The 16,764-nt window shown below is 43.0% G+C and overlaps 1 protein-coding gene across 14 annotated transcripts in view; it reads left to right on the top strand.

Moving 5' to 3' along the window:
- The window catches only part of ARHGEF26 (Rho guanine nucleotide exchange factor 26), a 279,113-nt gene that overhangs the window by 108,285 nt on the left and 154,064 nt on the right, over positions 1–16,764 (top strand). Inside the window, exon 12 of one of the 14 annotated variants that reach the window (XR_016393100.1) lies at positions 1,577–16,035. The exons of 12 other annotated variants lie outside the window; for them this stretch is intronic. Coding sequence is in view for 1 of the 2 variants with exons in the window: in XM_089910983.1 (XP_089767109.1) it covers positions 15,992–16,001 (10 nt within the window). In the remaining variant the exon portion in view is untranslated. Of the gene's footprint in view, positions 1–1,576; positions 16,036–16,764 lie in introns of those variants that run through there. One more of the 14 variants, XM_089910983.1, reaches the window with a different exon arrangement.

The raw sequence follows: 16,764 nt of genomic DNA, 5'->3' as shown, positions 1-16,764 counted from the left end.
GGATTCTCTTGACATCCCTGGGGAGGCAGCCCTCTTAATATTTTGTTTGTTTTTGCGGTACACGGGCCTCTCACTGCTGTGGCCTCTCCCGTTGCGGAGCACAGGCTCCGGACGCTCAGGCTCAGCGGCCATGGCTCACGGGCCCAGGCGCTCCGCGGCATGTGGGATCTTCCCGGACCGGGGCACGAACCCGTGTCCCCTGCATCGGCAGGTGGACTCTCAACCACTGCGCCACCAGGGAAGCCCCTCTTAATATTTTTGATCAGCATTTTTCACAGTTCTTCTGCCATAGGACCTTTGTATAAAACAGACAAAAGTTGCTCCGGTTGAGAACAAGCTGGGGTGTGACTCTAGCACTTCTTGTAACTTAATTTAACATCCACTGCTCTTAAAGATTGTTAGAAACTCTTTAGAAAGATTAGTTTTTTTTTTTTTTTTTTTAGAAAAAAGTTTCCCCGTGACTGGGAAGATGTTAGCAATACTCCAATACTCCCTGCTTCAGGGAAGAAAGTCAGTCCCTTGGTTGGCAGAGTGTTTATTCCTCTTACTTTAGACTTCTGGTTGTGGAGTCAGGTCCTGCTCCAGAAGGAATACTGTACAAGCCTTTTCTTTACAGCATTCGTTCTAACCGTTTCCACTCAAAACACACACACATGCACATACACATACTCCCCTTAGCCCTTAGCGCTGCCTTTCTCTAGGGAGCATTCTTTATTAAATGTACTCAGTATGTGTTGGATTATAAAATATTTTCCTGCTGTTTCTCCATAAATAGTCCGTCTTCCCTAGAATATGAACTTAGAATGAAATTATAAATCTGTGGTTTGTTATTTCCACATATGAAGGCGATGAAGGTAGGCTGAATTGCTGACATATGATAGGAATAGTAGTAGTTAGTTCACGGGGTACAGTTTAGACAAAGTAGAGAGAATCATGGAAACAGGCTTCTGTGAATATATAAAATTGATGCCCAAATTTATCATGAAATGTTTATTCAAATTCTACTTCTGAGTTGCTGACATTTTAGCTTGAAAGTTCCAACTAAATTGAAACAGAGGTTGAGCTTTTCTTTCTGCTCCTTTTAATCAGACTGCATTATGAATTATTTCAGCTGCTCGGCTGTCGAGGTGACATGAAAACTTTGTATGGTCTGCCCTGAAGAGCCATCCATAAAGACACTGATGATTATTTTTCATACTTAGGAAAATAGTGTTCCCATAACTTCAGGAAGAGATTATTTCTCTTACGTGGGACAGTTTAAATAGTTCTAGTAGCTAAGTAAATTTTATAAATACAGATTGGAGAGGAATTATAATTTTTGTATTTTTGTGTTTTGTTGGTTTCCTATGAGATAGCATGTTTCTTTGGCTTTCTTTGCGATGTTTTGTTTTTAGAGGAGGGTGATTATATATGACTCTTCAAATGCCAGAACTCTTGACTTTTAACATCTTCCAGCTGTTGAAATATTTGTTCTGTCTCAATGGACCAAAAGCTTTCACTGAATTTTTGATTTTTAATGATAAAATATACGTTGACAGTACCAAGCCAATTTTTTTTTTTTTTTTGCGGTACGCAGGCCTCTCACTGTTGCGGCCTCTCCCGTTGCGGAGCACAGGCTCTGGACGCGCAGGCTCAGCGGCCATGGCTCACGGGTCCAGCCGCTCTGCGGCATGTGGGATCTTCCTGGACCGGGGCATGAACCCGTGTCCCCTGTACCGGCAGGCAGACTCTCAACCACTGCGCCACCAGGGAAGCCCCCAAGCCAATTTTAAATGTAAATGTAGTTTTGCTATGGTGATGAAAACATTAAGGGTATTAAACCAGTATGTCACAACTTTTATTCTTTTTTTTTTTAAAAAAAAGAAACAACGTTTTTAAAAAAAATATTTATTTATTTGGTCACACTGGGTCTTAGTTGCCGCACACAGGATCTTCATTGTGGCATGTGGGATCTTTAGTTATGGTATGTGGGATCTTTAGTTACGGCATGGAACTCTTAGTTGTGGCATGTGGGATCTAGTTCCCTGACCAGGGATCAAACCCAGGCCCCCTGCACTGGGAGCGTGGAGTCTTAGCCACTGGACCACCAGGGAAGTCCCGCAACTTTTGTTCTTGAACTTGCCTAGAACCCAATAAATACAGACTTTTGAAAGTCAGAATTAAGATATATGCTATTCTACTTAGCAGTGTACTTTGCCCTCCATAGGAGATTTTGCCATTATATTTAATGTTGCACTGTGAGCTATTTGTTTCCTTAGATATATTTGCACTTCTGTGTTAACAAAAGAAAGAAATACAGCTTCAATGGAGAGGGCAACCCTGAGTACCTAACTGCCTTTACCAAAACTGGGGTTTTCTTGCCTTTACCAATTAGCTCATCATATTTCTAAGGTGCTCTTGACTCCGAGAATAGCATTGGAGGTTCAAGTTGTTTATGACCTGAATATTTGGTGAGGGTGACAAGCAGACCACAGTGTCTTGATAAACAGACTGGGTTAAAAATGTACAGTATGCACAGCCGTATTTCTATTATAGCTTCAAGGAGGCAGCTACAAATGCTTTGCATGCCAGAGACAGCCATGAAGGGGATACAGCAGCTTTGAACAAGGCAATCGCTTAGGCTTGGCTACGAGGTACAGATGAAAGATAACTACGTATGCCAGCTCTGTAGGACTGATCCAACCGCCCACTGCCTAAGTATAATTCTAGGATTCAGTCAAGGAGCTTAGCTGCTGGGACTCCACTGGTTTTCAGCTTCAGGGAGGCTCCCTGGCTACTGGGAGGGACCGCTTGGGAGGACAGTTACTCTTTCTCCAGTCTGGCAGATGGTTTATGCTGAGATGGTTTATGCTGGCGGATGGGATGAGTGGCTACCTCAGCTCTGCAGTGTGTGTGTGTATCACTGCTAGTGCTTGCAGAGTGGCTAGTGACCATGCCCCTGTCTTCTAGGACAGGAATTTTCACTCCTTTTTTATTTTATCTTATTTTATTATTTTTTTTATTTTTTTTGCGGTACGCAGGCCTCTCACTGTTGTGGCGTCTCTCGTTGTGGAGCACAGGCTCCGGACGCGCAGGCTCAGCGGCCATGGCTCACGGGCCCAGCCGCTCCGCGGCATGTGGGATCTTCCCGGACCGGGGCACGAACCCGTGTCCTCTGCATCGGCAGGTGGACTTTTAACCACTGTGCCACCAGGGAAGCCCTTCACTCTTTTTTAGACTATCAAAAAGATGTTTAAAGTTTCCATTAGCTCTGGACAGCTTGTGAGTCACCGTATTGATAGTCTGTTCTGTCAGATTTCAGAAGGATATGTGATCGGTTTGACTACTTTGGATGAGAAAGTGAATTCTTGGCACTTGAAGCTTTGACTGCACGTTGTCTGGTTACTTCCAGAGCAGAGTTCTCAACTCGGCACTATTGAAGCCCTACAGTTCGTTGTTGTAGGGGGCTCCCTATGCTGTGTAGGATGTTTTCGCAGCATCCCTGCCCTCTACCTACTGTTTGCTAGTGGCGCCTCCCTCCCAGTTGTGACAACCAAAAATGTCTCCAGACATCATCATATGTCCCCCAGTTGAGAACCACTATACTAGAATGATGGCAAACCGTCAACCAGCTTTGCCTTCAGAGGGAGGAAGGTATGCAAATCTATCAGACCTGTCACAGCAGTAGCAGTAACATTGTAATAAAAAAGGAATAGATTGCCATGTTGTACTCATAGATTAATGAATAATAACGTTATAAAATCCAAGTTTTGCCCAGTGATAACTTATAATTAGTTATCCATTACAGCGCACAGACTACACCCCGATGTACAACCTTCTGGATTAAGTACCATTGTCCCCGGTTTTGAAACGTGAAAACTGAATTCAAGACCTAAATAGGCTCAAACTCCCCAAACGCTTACTTTGCAAGGTAGTTAACTGTCTTCTTGTCTCATTCAGTGCCTTGTATCTGGCTTAGGTCTTCCTTTTCAATTTCTTCTGAAGCTAAAAACAGTCTTCCTCCCTGTAATAGTTTCTACAGCTGCTGTAGCACAGTACCATAAACTGGATGGCTTTAAACAATAGGCATTTATTCTCTCATAGTTCTGCAGGCAGAATTCCGCAATCAAGAAACTGGCAGGGCCACACCCCTCCGAAGGTGGTGCTTGTGGCAGCGTAACTCCAGTCTCTGCCTCTGTCTTCATCTGGCCTTCTTGCCTCCTGTGTCTCTGTGTGTCTTAAAATCGCCCTCTCCTTATAAAGGCACCAGTTATTGGATTTAGGGCCCACTCTAATTCAGAATGGTCTCATCTTAACAGATTCCATCTGCAAAGACCTTATTTCCAAATAAGGTCACATGGGACAGCACCAGAGGTTAGGGCTTCAGCGTATTTTTTGGAGGACACAGTTCAACCTCCTGTACTCCTCGTCACATCACCACTGCCTCACTTAAACACAGAATGAAGAAATGTGCTGTAGTGTCTTAGCTAGTTCTAGAACACACTTTTTTTTAACGCTGATGCCATTTTTCATAGATTTCTGAATGTCATCATGGTCATGTGATATGAACAGCTGTATTTGGAGTTTGCTCAGGTTACATTCACGTCCCAGTCTCCTTCCAACCTGTTCCTTCTCCAGGGTCTGTTCCCTGCTTAGTAAAGGGCACTTCCATCCACCCAGTTGCTCCACAGTAAATCTGAAAGCCCGCTTTGTCCTTTTCCTCACTGTGTTCCCCGTCCGTCGAATCCCCAGTCTTCTACTCATGATGAAACAGCTTCTTTACTCACACATTGCAACGCCCTTGTACCACCTCCTTGAGCTCGCCCAGAAGACACACCTAGCTGGATTCATGCCACCATCCCTCCATCCATTTACATTCCATAGCCGGAGTATGCTTTTTAAAAGACTCAGTTTGTCCTTTGCAAACAGCCCTTCCATGGTCCCACCTTGCACTCACTGAGGCATTCTAGCCCCCAGGACCTGGCACGTGCTTCATTCTATGCCTGGAATACCCTCTCTACCTCATAACCCTGTTCCACCCCAAATCTTTTCTAGGCAAAGTGCTTTTCATTCTTTAGGTCCTAGATTAATTGCCACACATCCACTGGGAGCTCTTATCCATTCCTCTAGAGTGGGTTGATTTCCGCTGCTCTGTGTTCCCATAGAACCCTGCACTTTCTCTGTCATAATATTTGTGTTACTATGTGTTCATGTCTGTCGTGTTGACCTTTGCATCCTCAGTGCAGAGACTGTGCCTGGCCTGTAATGACCATTTAATAAATATTTGTCCAAACGTGAACCAATCCATCTAGATGGTTAAATATAAACAATTTGAGTGGCTGCATTACTCAGTGGGCAGGCTCCCCCCATTCCACACCCAAGTTAAAATTTCTTTGAATTCTCTTTTATTTTTAAAAGACATGTGATTTTTGTATTCTGCTCCATTATAGACTCATTTTCAATTAATTTTGGTAAAAGCAAGTCTGGAACTTTATCATGTGGCTTCTCACATCTTCTGGAGTTTTATCTATAAACTTATCCATAAATGACAGGTAACCTCAATCTGAAAAACACCTAGGATTGTATTTGCAAAACTGTGCTCTATAGAGGAAGTTATTTATTTTTTTTAGCTTGCTTTTGTACTATTGTGTCAACTGATGTTTTGAGCTACCCATACAAAAGGGTTTAAGAGATAAAAATGTTGAATTATCACACACACACATACATAAGAAGTCAAGTGAATTTGGAAAACCCTACATACTCCATCCCCCCTTGGAAGATTCACTATTGGATCATTTAGGAAGGCTTTTGGCTACAAGTGACAGAATTCCCAAATAGCAGTGGCTCAAGTGATTAAGACATTTACCTCTCTCACCAAACATGAAGACCGAGGGTGGACAGTCCGGGTCCAGTGGTCACCAGTAACCCAGCCCCTTCCCATTCTTCAGCTGCACTGTGCTCTGTTCACTTTTTGCCCCTGTGCACGTAGCTTCATGGTTGCAGGAGGCTCCTGCAGGTCCAGGCATCATCATTTCATTCAAAGACATAGGAAGGAGACAAGGGTGAAGAATAGGGCCTGGCCAAAGGGACTCTTTTTCTCAAGTGGCTTTTCTTTTTATCAGCAGAGGAAAACCTTTCTCAGACAGTCTTCAGAAGACTTCTTTTTTTTAAAAAAATTATTTATTTATTTTTGGCTGAGTTGGGTCTTCCTTGCTGTGCACGGGCTTTTCTCTAGTTGCGGCAAACAGGGGCTACTCTTCATGGCGGTGTGTGGCTTCTCCTTGCGGTTGTTTTTCTTCTTGTGGAGCATGGGCTTTAGGTGCGCAGGCTTCAGTAGTTGTGGCACGCAGGCTCTAGAGCGGAGGCTCAGTAGTTGTGGCTTGCGGGCTCAGTAGTTGTGACTTGTGGGCTTCAGTAGTTGTGGCTCGTGGACTCAGTAGTTGTGGCACACGGGCTCAGTAGTTGTGGCACACGGGCTTTAGTAGTTGTGGCACACAGGCTCAGTGGTTGTGGTGCATGGGCTTGGTAGTTGTGGCTTGTGGGCTCTAGGCCCACAGGCTTCAGTAGTTGTGGCACACGGGCTCAGTAGTTGAGGTGCATGGGCTTAGTTGCTCCGTGGCATGTGGGATCTTCCTGGACCAGGGCTTGAACCTGTGTCCCCTGCATTGGCAGGCGGATTCTTAACCACTGCACCACCAGGGAAGCCCAGAAGACTTCTTGTATCTCACGTGTCAGTCTTGGTTCACAAAACTTGTCCTTATAAAGGAGGCTGGGAAAGCAGCATACGGCAGGGGAATCAGACAGCCAGGGTTGTTTTAGATTAGCTGTGAAGCAGGGGAGGAGGCAGTGGTTTGATAGTAGGTAGTTCCAGCCACAACTAGGAAACCCTCTTTTCCACAGAACACCAATTAACATGGGTAGTTTGGAATACAGGAGGAGTTTTTATTTTGGCCACTCTGTGTGGCTTGTGAAATCTTAGTTCCCCAACCATGATTCCACCCCCTGCAGTGGAAGCACGGAGTCCTAACCACTGGACCGCCAGAGAAGTCCCAAGAACTCTTTAAAAGAACTAATACATTGCCTTTGAGATAAATGGGGTTGGGGGGTGGGTTCAAAAAAAGCCAGAAGTGACTGGAGATTTAGAACCCACTTCCCCTTGGCTGGTATTAGTCCTCCCGCTGTGGTTCATGTGAGTATCCTGTTGGTAGTGCGTTTTTTTCTCCAGTCAGCCCTGCTATGCCCTTAGAGCTGCAGATAGATTGGCCTGGTCTGGGTGTTAGGCACAGTACCAAAAGAATGCAGAAATCTAGTCTAGTCTTGTTATCCATACCAGTAAACGTAATCGTGTCCTGATTTGTTTCTTTCATTCTTCTCCTGGATTCTGTACCCACAAATGATCTAGCCATGATGTTTTTGGGTATCCCTATAGTTAGATGAGTAGTAATAGTAATAATGATAATAAGCGCCTATATTATTGCACTTTACAGTGTGCCATTCATTGTGCTCAGAGTGTATATGCAATATACCATTGAGTTATCACCGCAACCTAGCATTATTTCCATTTTACAGATGAGGACACTGAGGCAGAGAGAGATAAAGTCTCTTTTCAAGGTCTCTCATCAAAGCCAGGATTCTAATCTGAGTCTTTGACTCTAAAACCTTCTCTCTTAACAATTTATGTTTGTTACTTCTCAATTTCATTTTTCTAGAATATTTTCACCTTTCCGCTATCCTATAATGTTATTGGGAAAAATAACCTAGAAACTTGCACCTTTTCTGTTTGCTTTGATAAACAACTTTTTCAAAGCAAGGTTTTTTTAAGTGAATATTTTTATAGTTTTACTGGTTGTGGGAGAAAGTTAGAAGTGGTACCAAACTGCTTTTGTGAGCTTTTCTCTACCTTTAGCTAATCTAGTGTCGGAGTGTGGGGAAGAGCATTTCCTTTTCATAACATTTCCTTCCCGCAGATATTCAAGAAAGGAGCTTTCCACTTCCTGATTCCTAGTTCCATAAATATTGTGTGTATTGACATAACTTGAGCCCTGTGACACATTACAAATCCTCGGGTTTTAAAAGAAAGACTTTCTGTAATAGAATTCTACCTGATCATTACCAGGAGTGCAGGGATTTAAGTTAGAACTTGCATTTCCCTAAGTAGTTTGACTGCCCAGTAGCTTAAAGCGGTGCAGACTCCCTGGAAAGGGTCACGGCCTGATTTGGCCCCATTTTGAGTTTTTCCATTTTGACAGCTTTCCCATTATAGAAAGCTGAGGCCACCTGACATTGTCCCTCTGTCTCTGCAGAATAAACTCCTTCCTTGGAAAATTAACTTTGAATATCTTGGATAAAGAAAAGGCAGTAGGACTCTGACTCAAAGCACTTTTATTCCTGGAACATAAAACTTGGTTGTTTCTGACCACTTGGGTCAGGTCCTAAGATCAAGATGGAGAGATGAGGTGGGAGAGAAATGAGAGCCCCCTTTCCTCTTCCTGCTTCTCTTTTACTCTCGCCACCTCACCTACCCTTGATCCCCTGACATCGCGAGTAGTAAGAGTATTGTCTCCTCTGTGTCTGTAAGAAGAATTGATGTTGCCATTCAGTGTCAAAAGCTTCACCAGCTGAGAAGCACAGTATCAATGTCTGGGCTCAGACAGAACTGCTCTCAGAATCCTGGCCGTGTGACCTTGGGCAAGTTGCCTTTAATCCCTCAGTCTCAGTGTTCTCATCTGTAAAATGGGGATAACAATGTCATCATCTTCCTGGAAAGTCTATGAGAATTAAGTGAGATAGTGCACACAAAGCTCTTAACACAGTGAATTGTCCCTGCTGAGGGACTGATACCTGCTGCATATCATCATTATTCCTAGTATTGTGTATCTCCCCAAAGTTTTGGCGCAAATCACATTATTGCTCTTCTGCTTCTAGAATATTTTCTTGTTTTAAAAAAATGGTTTGAAACCTTAAGCCACTGCTACACAGCTGAAGGTTTGGTGCACTCCAAGGACAAACCTGGATTATGGCCTCTGAAATATGGCCTTAGGAATAATTACATTTAATGCCATGCCTCTCCCTTCCCATCCCCCATCAAGAACCCACGTCAGATGGCAAGTGAGTGAGAGATAACCATTGATCGACTCTTAATCTTTTATAAATTGTTATGAGTCATGTGTATATGTTTGTAGTAGTGATTTTCTTGTAACATCACCCATATCCGATTAGGAGACACTATAACTTTGTGGCTGACAAAAGTGAATTCAGTATATTTTTCCCTTTATTCAAGGAGGTCAGTGGAGATAAACCTGGATTGCAGTGTGGGGATTACTCCCGTAATTTGGAGTCACCAGCTTCAGAAGCTGCCTACTTTTTCTTCAGAGCTTGCTTAATTCTGGTTATGCCAGAGAGAAAGCTTCAGTAATGTCAGACAGCCTCTTGGACCTGCCCATCTCCTCTTTGTCAAGGACCATGGGTTCAGGATGTCCTGTGGCAGCCAGGGAGGTTCCAGGTTGGAGAATCTGGAGATCTGTGGTGCCAGGAATGGGGGCTTTCTGGTCCTGTTGTGGATTATTGGCCATCATTCTTGGTGTCAGTGAATCACAACAGATCCTTATTTTACCAACAAATGTGACCCTCTTCTCCACTATTTGTTATTTTCTCAACAATGAAATAGGAAGCGTATGGCATGTTTTTTTTGTTTTTTGTTTTTTTTTCCTTTTTGGAAGTCTAGTCTTTAGTCTTTTAAAAGTCTTTTAAAAGCTGGCTGTGCTGTAAAGTGGTTGTATTGATACACCTGAAACTTACATAATAGGAAAAAAATCATTAAGAAAATGAATTGACAAACCACAGACTGGGATAAAATATTTTCAAATCATACTTGATAAAGGAGTTATATCCAGATTACATAAAGAATTCTTAAAACTCAAAAGTAAACCAACTCAAAATTTTTTTTAATTAATTAATTAATCTATTTATTTATTTTTGGCTGTGTTGGGTCTTCGTTTCTGTGCGAGGGCTTTCTCTAGTTTCAGCGAGCGGGGGCCACTCTTCATCGCAGTGCACAGGCCTCTCACTGTCGCGGCCTCTCTTGTTGCGGAGCACAGGCTCCAGACACGCAGGCTCAGTAGTTGTGGCTCACGGGCCCAGTTGCTCCGCTGCATGTGGGATCTTCCCGGACCGGGGCTCGAGCCCGTGTCCCCTGCATTGGCAGGCAGATTCTCAACCACTGCGCCACCAGAGAAGCCCCCAACTCAATTTTTAGGTAAGCAAAAATTTGAATAGACATTTCAGCAAAGATCTCCAAATGGTTTTGTATATGAAAAGGTGCTGAGCATCACTAGTCATTAGGGAAATGAAGGTTAAAAGCAAAATTAGGTACCACTTCACAGCCACTAGGGTGACTTTATAATAAAGACAAAGATAGTGTTGGTGAGGGTGTAGAGGAACTGGAGCCCTAATCCGCTGCTGGTGAGAATGTATTCAAAATGATACAGCCACTTTGGAAAGTGGTCTTGCAGTTTCTTAAAAAGTTAAGCAGTTTACCATATGACCCAGCAATTCCATGCAGTGTTCCATCCTAAGAGAAATGAAAACTGTTCACAAAGACTTGTAGGTTAATGTTCATAACATGCGTGTGGCATGTTTGTTAGTCTTCAGAATTATTTTGAGGAGCTGAGCAAATAAGTCTGTTTGAAATCAGGTTTTGGGTAAATATCATGCCTTGTTTTGCTGGTCAGAGCCCCTGCCAAATTATGAATTTCTTGACACAGGTATTTAGCTCTAATTATGCTTAGTCCGCTCACTCATTTGCAAAGCACCTATAATTCTTAGGCTTTTAACAAAATGCCAGGCAATTTAAAGGCATGATGTTCTGCAGGAAGATTTGATATAATAGCTAATAACATTTACTGACAGTAAGCCAGGCATGACTGTAAAAGCTCTACATGCAAAAAGATGATAGGGGCTTCCCTGGTGGCGCAGTGGTTGAGAGTCCGCCTGCCGATGCAGGGGACGCGGGTTCGTGCCCCGGTCCGGGAAGATCCCACGTGCCGCAGAGTGGCTGGGCCCATGAGCCATGGCCGCTGAGCCTGCGTGTCCCGGAGCCTGTGCTCCGCAATGGGAGAGGCCACAACAGTGAGAGGCCTGTGTACCGCCAAAAAAAAAAAAAAAAAAGATAATAAATGTATTATCTCATTTAATTCTCCCAGCAATCCTAAGAGATGGGTATTGTTATTCCCAGTTTACATATGAGAAAACACAGACAGGATCAGTAACTTGCTCAGGATCACAAAGCGAGTGAGTGATGGAATTGGGATTCTTACCAGACATTCTCAATGAAGCACAAGATCAAGTGTGGGGATTTAGCAGTCATGTTTTCAGAAGGGGAAGAGAAACAAGTTGAAATCTGCAGAGGAAGAATTCTTGTACGTGTCTTGAAGGGAAATGGGAAGGATCTCTTTGATTTTATAAAACCCCACGGACTTTTGTGAATCTGCACATGGGGAAAATGGCAGTCGTTGTAAATCCCTGAGAGAAAAGCAGGAGGGTCTAGGAGAGGATCTTAGAGAATGGCCGTAAAAAAGGATGACTTAGAACTGTTGCAGAAGGCATTAGAAGAGGAAGATAGAGTTTCAGGATGTCACAGGTGCTCAGCCTCATCCAGTTCTGTAGATGAAAGTGGTGACATCCGCTCACTGGATTTGGCAGCGTGTTGGGCCGCCATGGCTTTGGGGAGCAGTTTCACTGGCATGTGGGCAGAAAACACAGGCAGCTGCTAGCTCAGGAGACGTTTGTCTTTTTTTTTTTTTTTTTTTTTTTTTGCGGTACGCGGGCCTCTCACTGTTGTGGCCTTTCCCGTTGCGGAGCACAGGCTCCAGACGTGCAGGCTCAGCGGCCATGGCTCACGGACCCAGCCGCTCCGCGGCATGTGGGATCTTCCCGGACCGGGGCACGAACCCGTGTCCCCTGCGTCGGCAGGCGGACTTTCAACCACTGCGCCACCAGGGAAGCCCGACGTTTGTCTTTTGACGAGCAGATTCAAGTAAAGATTTTTTTCAGCACGGGGAAACTGTGTGAATGTTTTAAACAAAGCGTATGGAAAAGGAGCTACCGACTAGGTGAAAAATAAATGTTACTTTTGATGATAGAGCCAGAAAATCATTGTGTTTTCTTTTGGATAATCCTTACTAGCATCTTTTCTTTTAAATTTAACTCTTTTACAAAAGGAAGAATTGGAAGTTCTCCTTCCAATCTGTCAGATTTTGGCTCTGAAAGAAAGTTCAAGAGCAACGCAAGGTGGAAGGTGAGACAGCTCACAGATAAGGCTGACTTGAGCAGGAGGGTAGGAAAGCTGGTCTTTATAGTCTAACCCTTCTTCTCGTTTTCCCCATCTCCATCTTTGCTTTCATATTCCTGGTTCCATCTTGGTCATCTAGCCTATTTCTCATTCCTGGTCATCCTTATTAACGTATGATGTTTGCTCATAAGGGGTAAGGTGGGAACCCTTCCGATGGTATTTGCATAAAAGCAACCCCCTGGTCACAAGGCCCCACAGAAAGACCTGTTCCATCACTACCTCTTCTTCATGACTGTTATGTACCCAGGGCTTGGACCCAAGGAAGTACCCAGGCTTATGGAGTGAGATTGGGAGCCAGCTTTTAAAAATTTTTCAGATGTTTCTCCAGATGTCCCAATATTATTTGTTGACTAAACCGTCAGTATTCCACATATTTGAAATGTCATTTATATCATGTAGTAAATTCTCAGATGTATTTGGGGTCAATTTGTGAAGCCACTGTTCTGTTTCACTAGTCCGTCTGTCAGCTAATACCTATCAGTCTCAGTCTTTGAATTACCGTAGCTTTAAAATATGTCTTTAATATATCATATGGCTAGTCCACTCTCATTTTCTTTCACAATATGACTGTTCTTACATGTTTATTTTTCTGGATGTTTTAGAATCAGCTTGACTATTCCCCGGCCTTGCTGCCCCCCAAAATCCTGAGATTTTTTTCAATGAGATGGTGGTAAAATTATATATTAATTTAGGAAGAATTGATTCCTCTTTACTATCAAACTTTTCTATCCATTCAGGCCTTCTCCTAAAGTATTTGAAAGCTGTCTTCATATAGGAGAAACGTGTTAAGTTTAATCCTAAATATTTTGTGGGTTTTGTGTCTATTATAAATAAGATCACTTCTACCATTATATTTTCTGAGTGTTATTCATTCATATATGGAAAATACATTTACTTATTCGTTTGTTTATTTATTTATTTAGCTAGCTGCGCTGGGTCTTAGTTGCGGTCTGCGGGATCTTTTTGTTGTCGTTGTTGTTGTGGCATATGGGATCTAGGATCTAGTTCCCTGACCAGGGATCGAACCCAGGCCCCCTGCATTGGGAGTGTAGAGTCTTAGCCACTGGACCACCAGGGAAGTCTCAGAAAAGCCTTTTTCTTTTTAACCCAGCCACTTTAGTGAATTCACTCTTACCTTATATTTTCAGTCAATGATGTTATATGCAAATAATCAGCTGTTTATAGGGCCAAAAAAATTCCATTGCCCAAGAGTCCCTTCACCTATACCCTCAGGCATCCAGAGACACGTGGAGTGATGATAGTCTTCACATCTATGCATTTATTATTAAATTTTTTTACCTTGAATTGCAAAATATTTCAAACGTACAGAAAATTATCGAACACTAACATGCCTATCATCCATGTTTAACAGATATAAATTTTTTGCTACATCACTGTCAGATCTCTTCTTTTTAAACAAAAGCCCTGACATAATACTGCAGGTATACCTAAAGCCTCTTCATCATCATCCCTTCTTCCTCCCCCTCCTTCCCAGAGTAAGTCCTGAGTGGAGCTGGCTGTCTGTCACCCTGCACTCACTACTGAGTATGTACATATGCAGCTTTGGTATTCTAAAAATGTATGTATGTTGTATGCAGTTGTAAATACTGTCCTGATTTAAAAGTAATAAATATATGCCCAGTATGAAAAATTCCCACCTTTATAGAAATCTGTGGGAGAGAAAGTTCAAAGTGCTCCGTAATAATCACTTTAAGAAATCCAATGTTGGGACTTCCCTGGTGGCACAGTTAAGAATCTTCCCTGCCGGGGTTCCAGCCCGGGTCCAGGAAGATCCCACATGCCGCGGAGCAACTAAGCCCATGTGCCACAACTACTGAGCCTGCACTCTAGAGCCCACGGGCCACAACTACTGAGCCTGCGAGCCACAACTCCTGAGCCCACGTGCCACAACTACTGAGCCCACGCACCTAAAGCCCGTGCTCTGCAACAAGAGAAGCCACCACAATGAGAAGCCCGCGCACCGCAACAAAGAGTAGCCCCCGCTCGCTGCAACTGGAGACTAAGTCTGCGCACGGCAACGAAGACCCAGAGCAGCCAAAAATAAACAAATTAACTAAAAAAAAAAAAATCCACTATTCACAAAAAGGTGTATCAGTTTTCAGCCCATGCTGTTAGGTAGCATGTAGTAGAACCAAACACTATCGAGCTGCTTAACAAAAGAACGCCTTCCAAGGGAAGAATAATTGAGGTACTTATTTACCACCATATCCTGTTCTCTACTGGTAGTTTTTTATCTTGTTAAGAAAAGAAAGGAATCTCAACAAAGGCTACTAGGACTTTTAAGTGGGTTTCAACAGGGAGACCCATCATTGTTTATACCACAGAGCAACAGGCTTGTATAGATTTGATTGCTGCGCCTGATAGGAGCCTCTGCTTGCACAAAGCTGCCGCTTGTTTCATGAGCAGCTGGTAAACTTGGAGCCTGTCTAAGACAATCAGAGGAAGTCTACATATAAACTTCTCTGTGCGAGGAAAGGTGGTTTTTCCATTTGCCTTTTTCTGAGCAGTTTAACTTCCTAATTGCTTGATCCAAATTGTTTCAGAGACTGTGTAAACCATATGTTTGTTAAATGGAAGAAACAAACATGGGGAAGTCTGATTAGCATCAACTTCCCTAGGAAAGGAGCATCTTCCCCAGCCCAGCTGAGCTCTCTTTGTACTTACTGGACACAGTAAGTGGGTCGGCAGAGGAGGAAGTGGGGTTGTAAATGGCTGCATCTGACTGTGGATTCGTTCCTCTCCTTTCTGCTTAAGCCCATATTTTAACAGTTATCCTTCTGTATTAGCATGAGAGAGACAGTAGGTGCTGGCTGACATGAGGAGAATGAATTTCACTCAGTATTTAGCAGAGTTAGAGAGGGGAAAATATTATTTTGAACCTTTATGAGATTAAGTGTGTGAATGTGTCTGTGTGTGAGAGAGCACAAACACGCTAGCAAGAGTGAGCTCCTTTTCAGTTTTTATTCCATTGGGTTTGAATAATAGCTGACAGGGATGAATCATCAACTTACTTGACTACTGTTAAATCAAGTTTTTTATATTAAGTTCATTAAAGAAGTAGTGAAGAAGTTGTGGACATTTATGTATCACATAATGAAGATGTTTGCAGGTCTAGATGAAATAATGATATTGGGTGACTGCTACTGAATCAGTTAAAAAAAAAAAGCAGACTTGTTTCCTGCATCCTATTTTGGATACAGAAGGCAAAACAGTGGGAAAGTTCTGTGTGCAGGCACATTCAGTGACCCAGATGTGCAGGTGTGTAGACACGGATACCTTGAGGTGAACTCACATAGCTATAAATAAAGTGGCTGCTCTTTATCATCCCAACCGGACACCTGAGAGAACCACAGGTGTAAACTGGATCAAACGGTCACCCTAGGTCTTAATGGCATTGTAGATGTCATGGCTTAAGAAAACAATTAAAAAAACATTCTATTAACTTGTCTACTTCTTCTGTCTCTAATTACCCCCCCGCCGAAGACAAAGATTCAACACATCGATGAAACAACAGTAGCTGGTATTGTTTGTACTTAGGCAAACACTGGTTGTATTTAGGCAAACACTGGGAGAAATATGAACTCTGAAAATTAAGAGGGGAAAAAAAGACTTAACTAGTTTTATCCTATTTGTTTACATTAGTTTCCTGTGAACTCTTCGTCTTGAATTCTACTGGGGACTACCTAGTAAGTAAAGCCACTTTACGCTGAAGACTTTTTGGAACTTGAGTCATCTTGAATGATGGCGTTATGGCATATAGATTTCTTTGCCTTTTATTTCTTTGGGAATACAAAGAATACCTTTGCACTGTCATTATTTAGGGCACTGCCTACATACCCCATGTGCGCAGCATTAAGGAGGTTGGATTTCTCTGTCCGAAGCAGAATTATTTTTAACTGGAAATGGGCGTCTTTAACTAAAAGGTCATCTTTTTAAACTTGTGAGTTGGACCGAAAGAGTAACTCAAAGGTGCAGAGAGAAGACAGTAACAGGCAAGTCCTTGTTCATCTTGTTTTTTTCTCTTGTTTTTGATGTTGGTGTTGAGGTTTTGCTTTTGTCTTTATTTTTTACTTTTTGGTTTTATCCTGAGTCCTGGGTATTACTACATCTGTGTCTGAGCTATCTAGACAATATTATAAGCTTTACTTGCTGTATGGTCAGGCCACTCAAGATGGCTGTTCTCTTGTTCTCTGTACATCCCCTGCTGGAGCAGTGCCACCTACCTACACCTTACTCACAGGAACGTGCTTGCCCCCTGCCCCAGCTAGTGATTGTTCTAATCATCAGGACAGAATGATTCCATCTGCTAGTTTATTAAAGCGAAACGTCTACCCTCGTGACGGTCATTAACCTGAGGGGCTGTGAGTGATGTGCCCCAGCTGCTGGTCTCCCTGGTAACTGATAAGCCCTCCTGG

Source organism: Delphinapterus leucas, chromosome 4 (genome assembly GCF_059928025.1).
Source record: "Delphinapterus leucas isolate spDelLeu-1000000601 "Yukka" chromosome 4, BTC_Dleu_Yukka2, whole genome shotgun sequence".
In the NCBI taxonomy this organism is placed as follows: domain Eukaryota; kingdom Metazoa; phylum Chordata; class Mammalia; order Artiodactyla; family Monodontidae; genus Delphinapterus; species Delphinapterus leucas.
The sequence above is the reverse complement of the archived record's forward strand: the minus strand, read 5'-3'. Positions and strand labels throughout refer to the sequence as shown.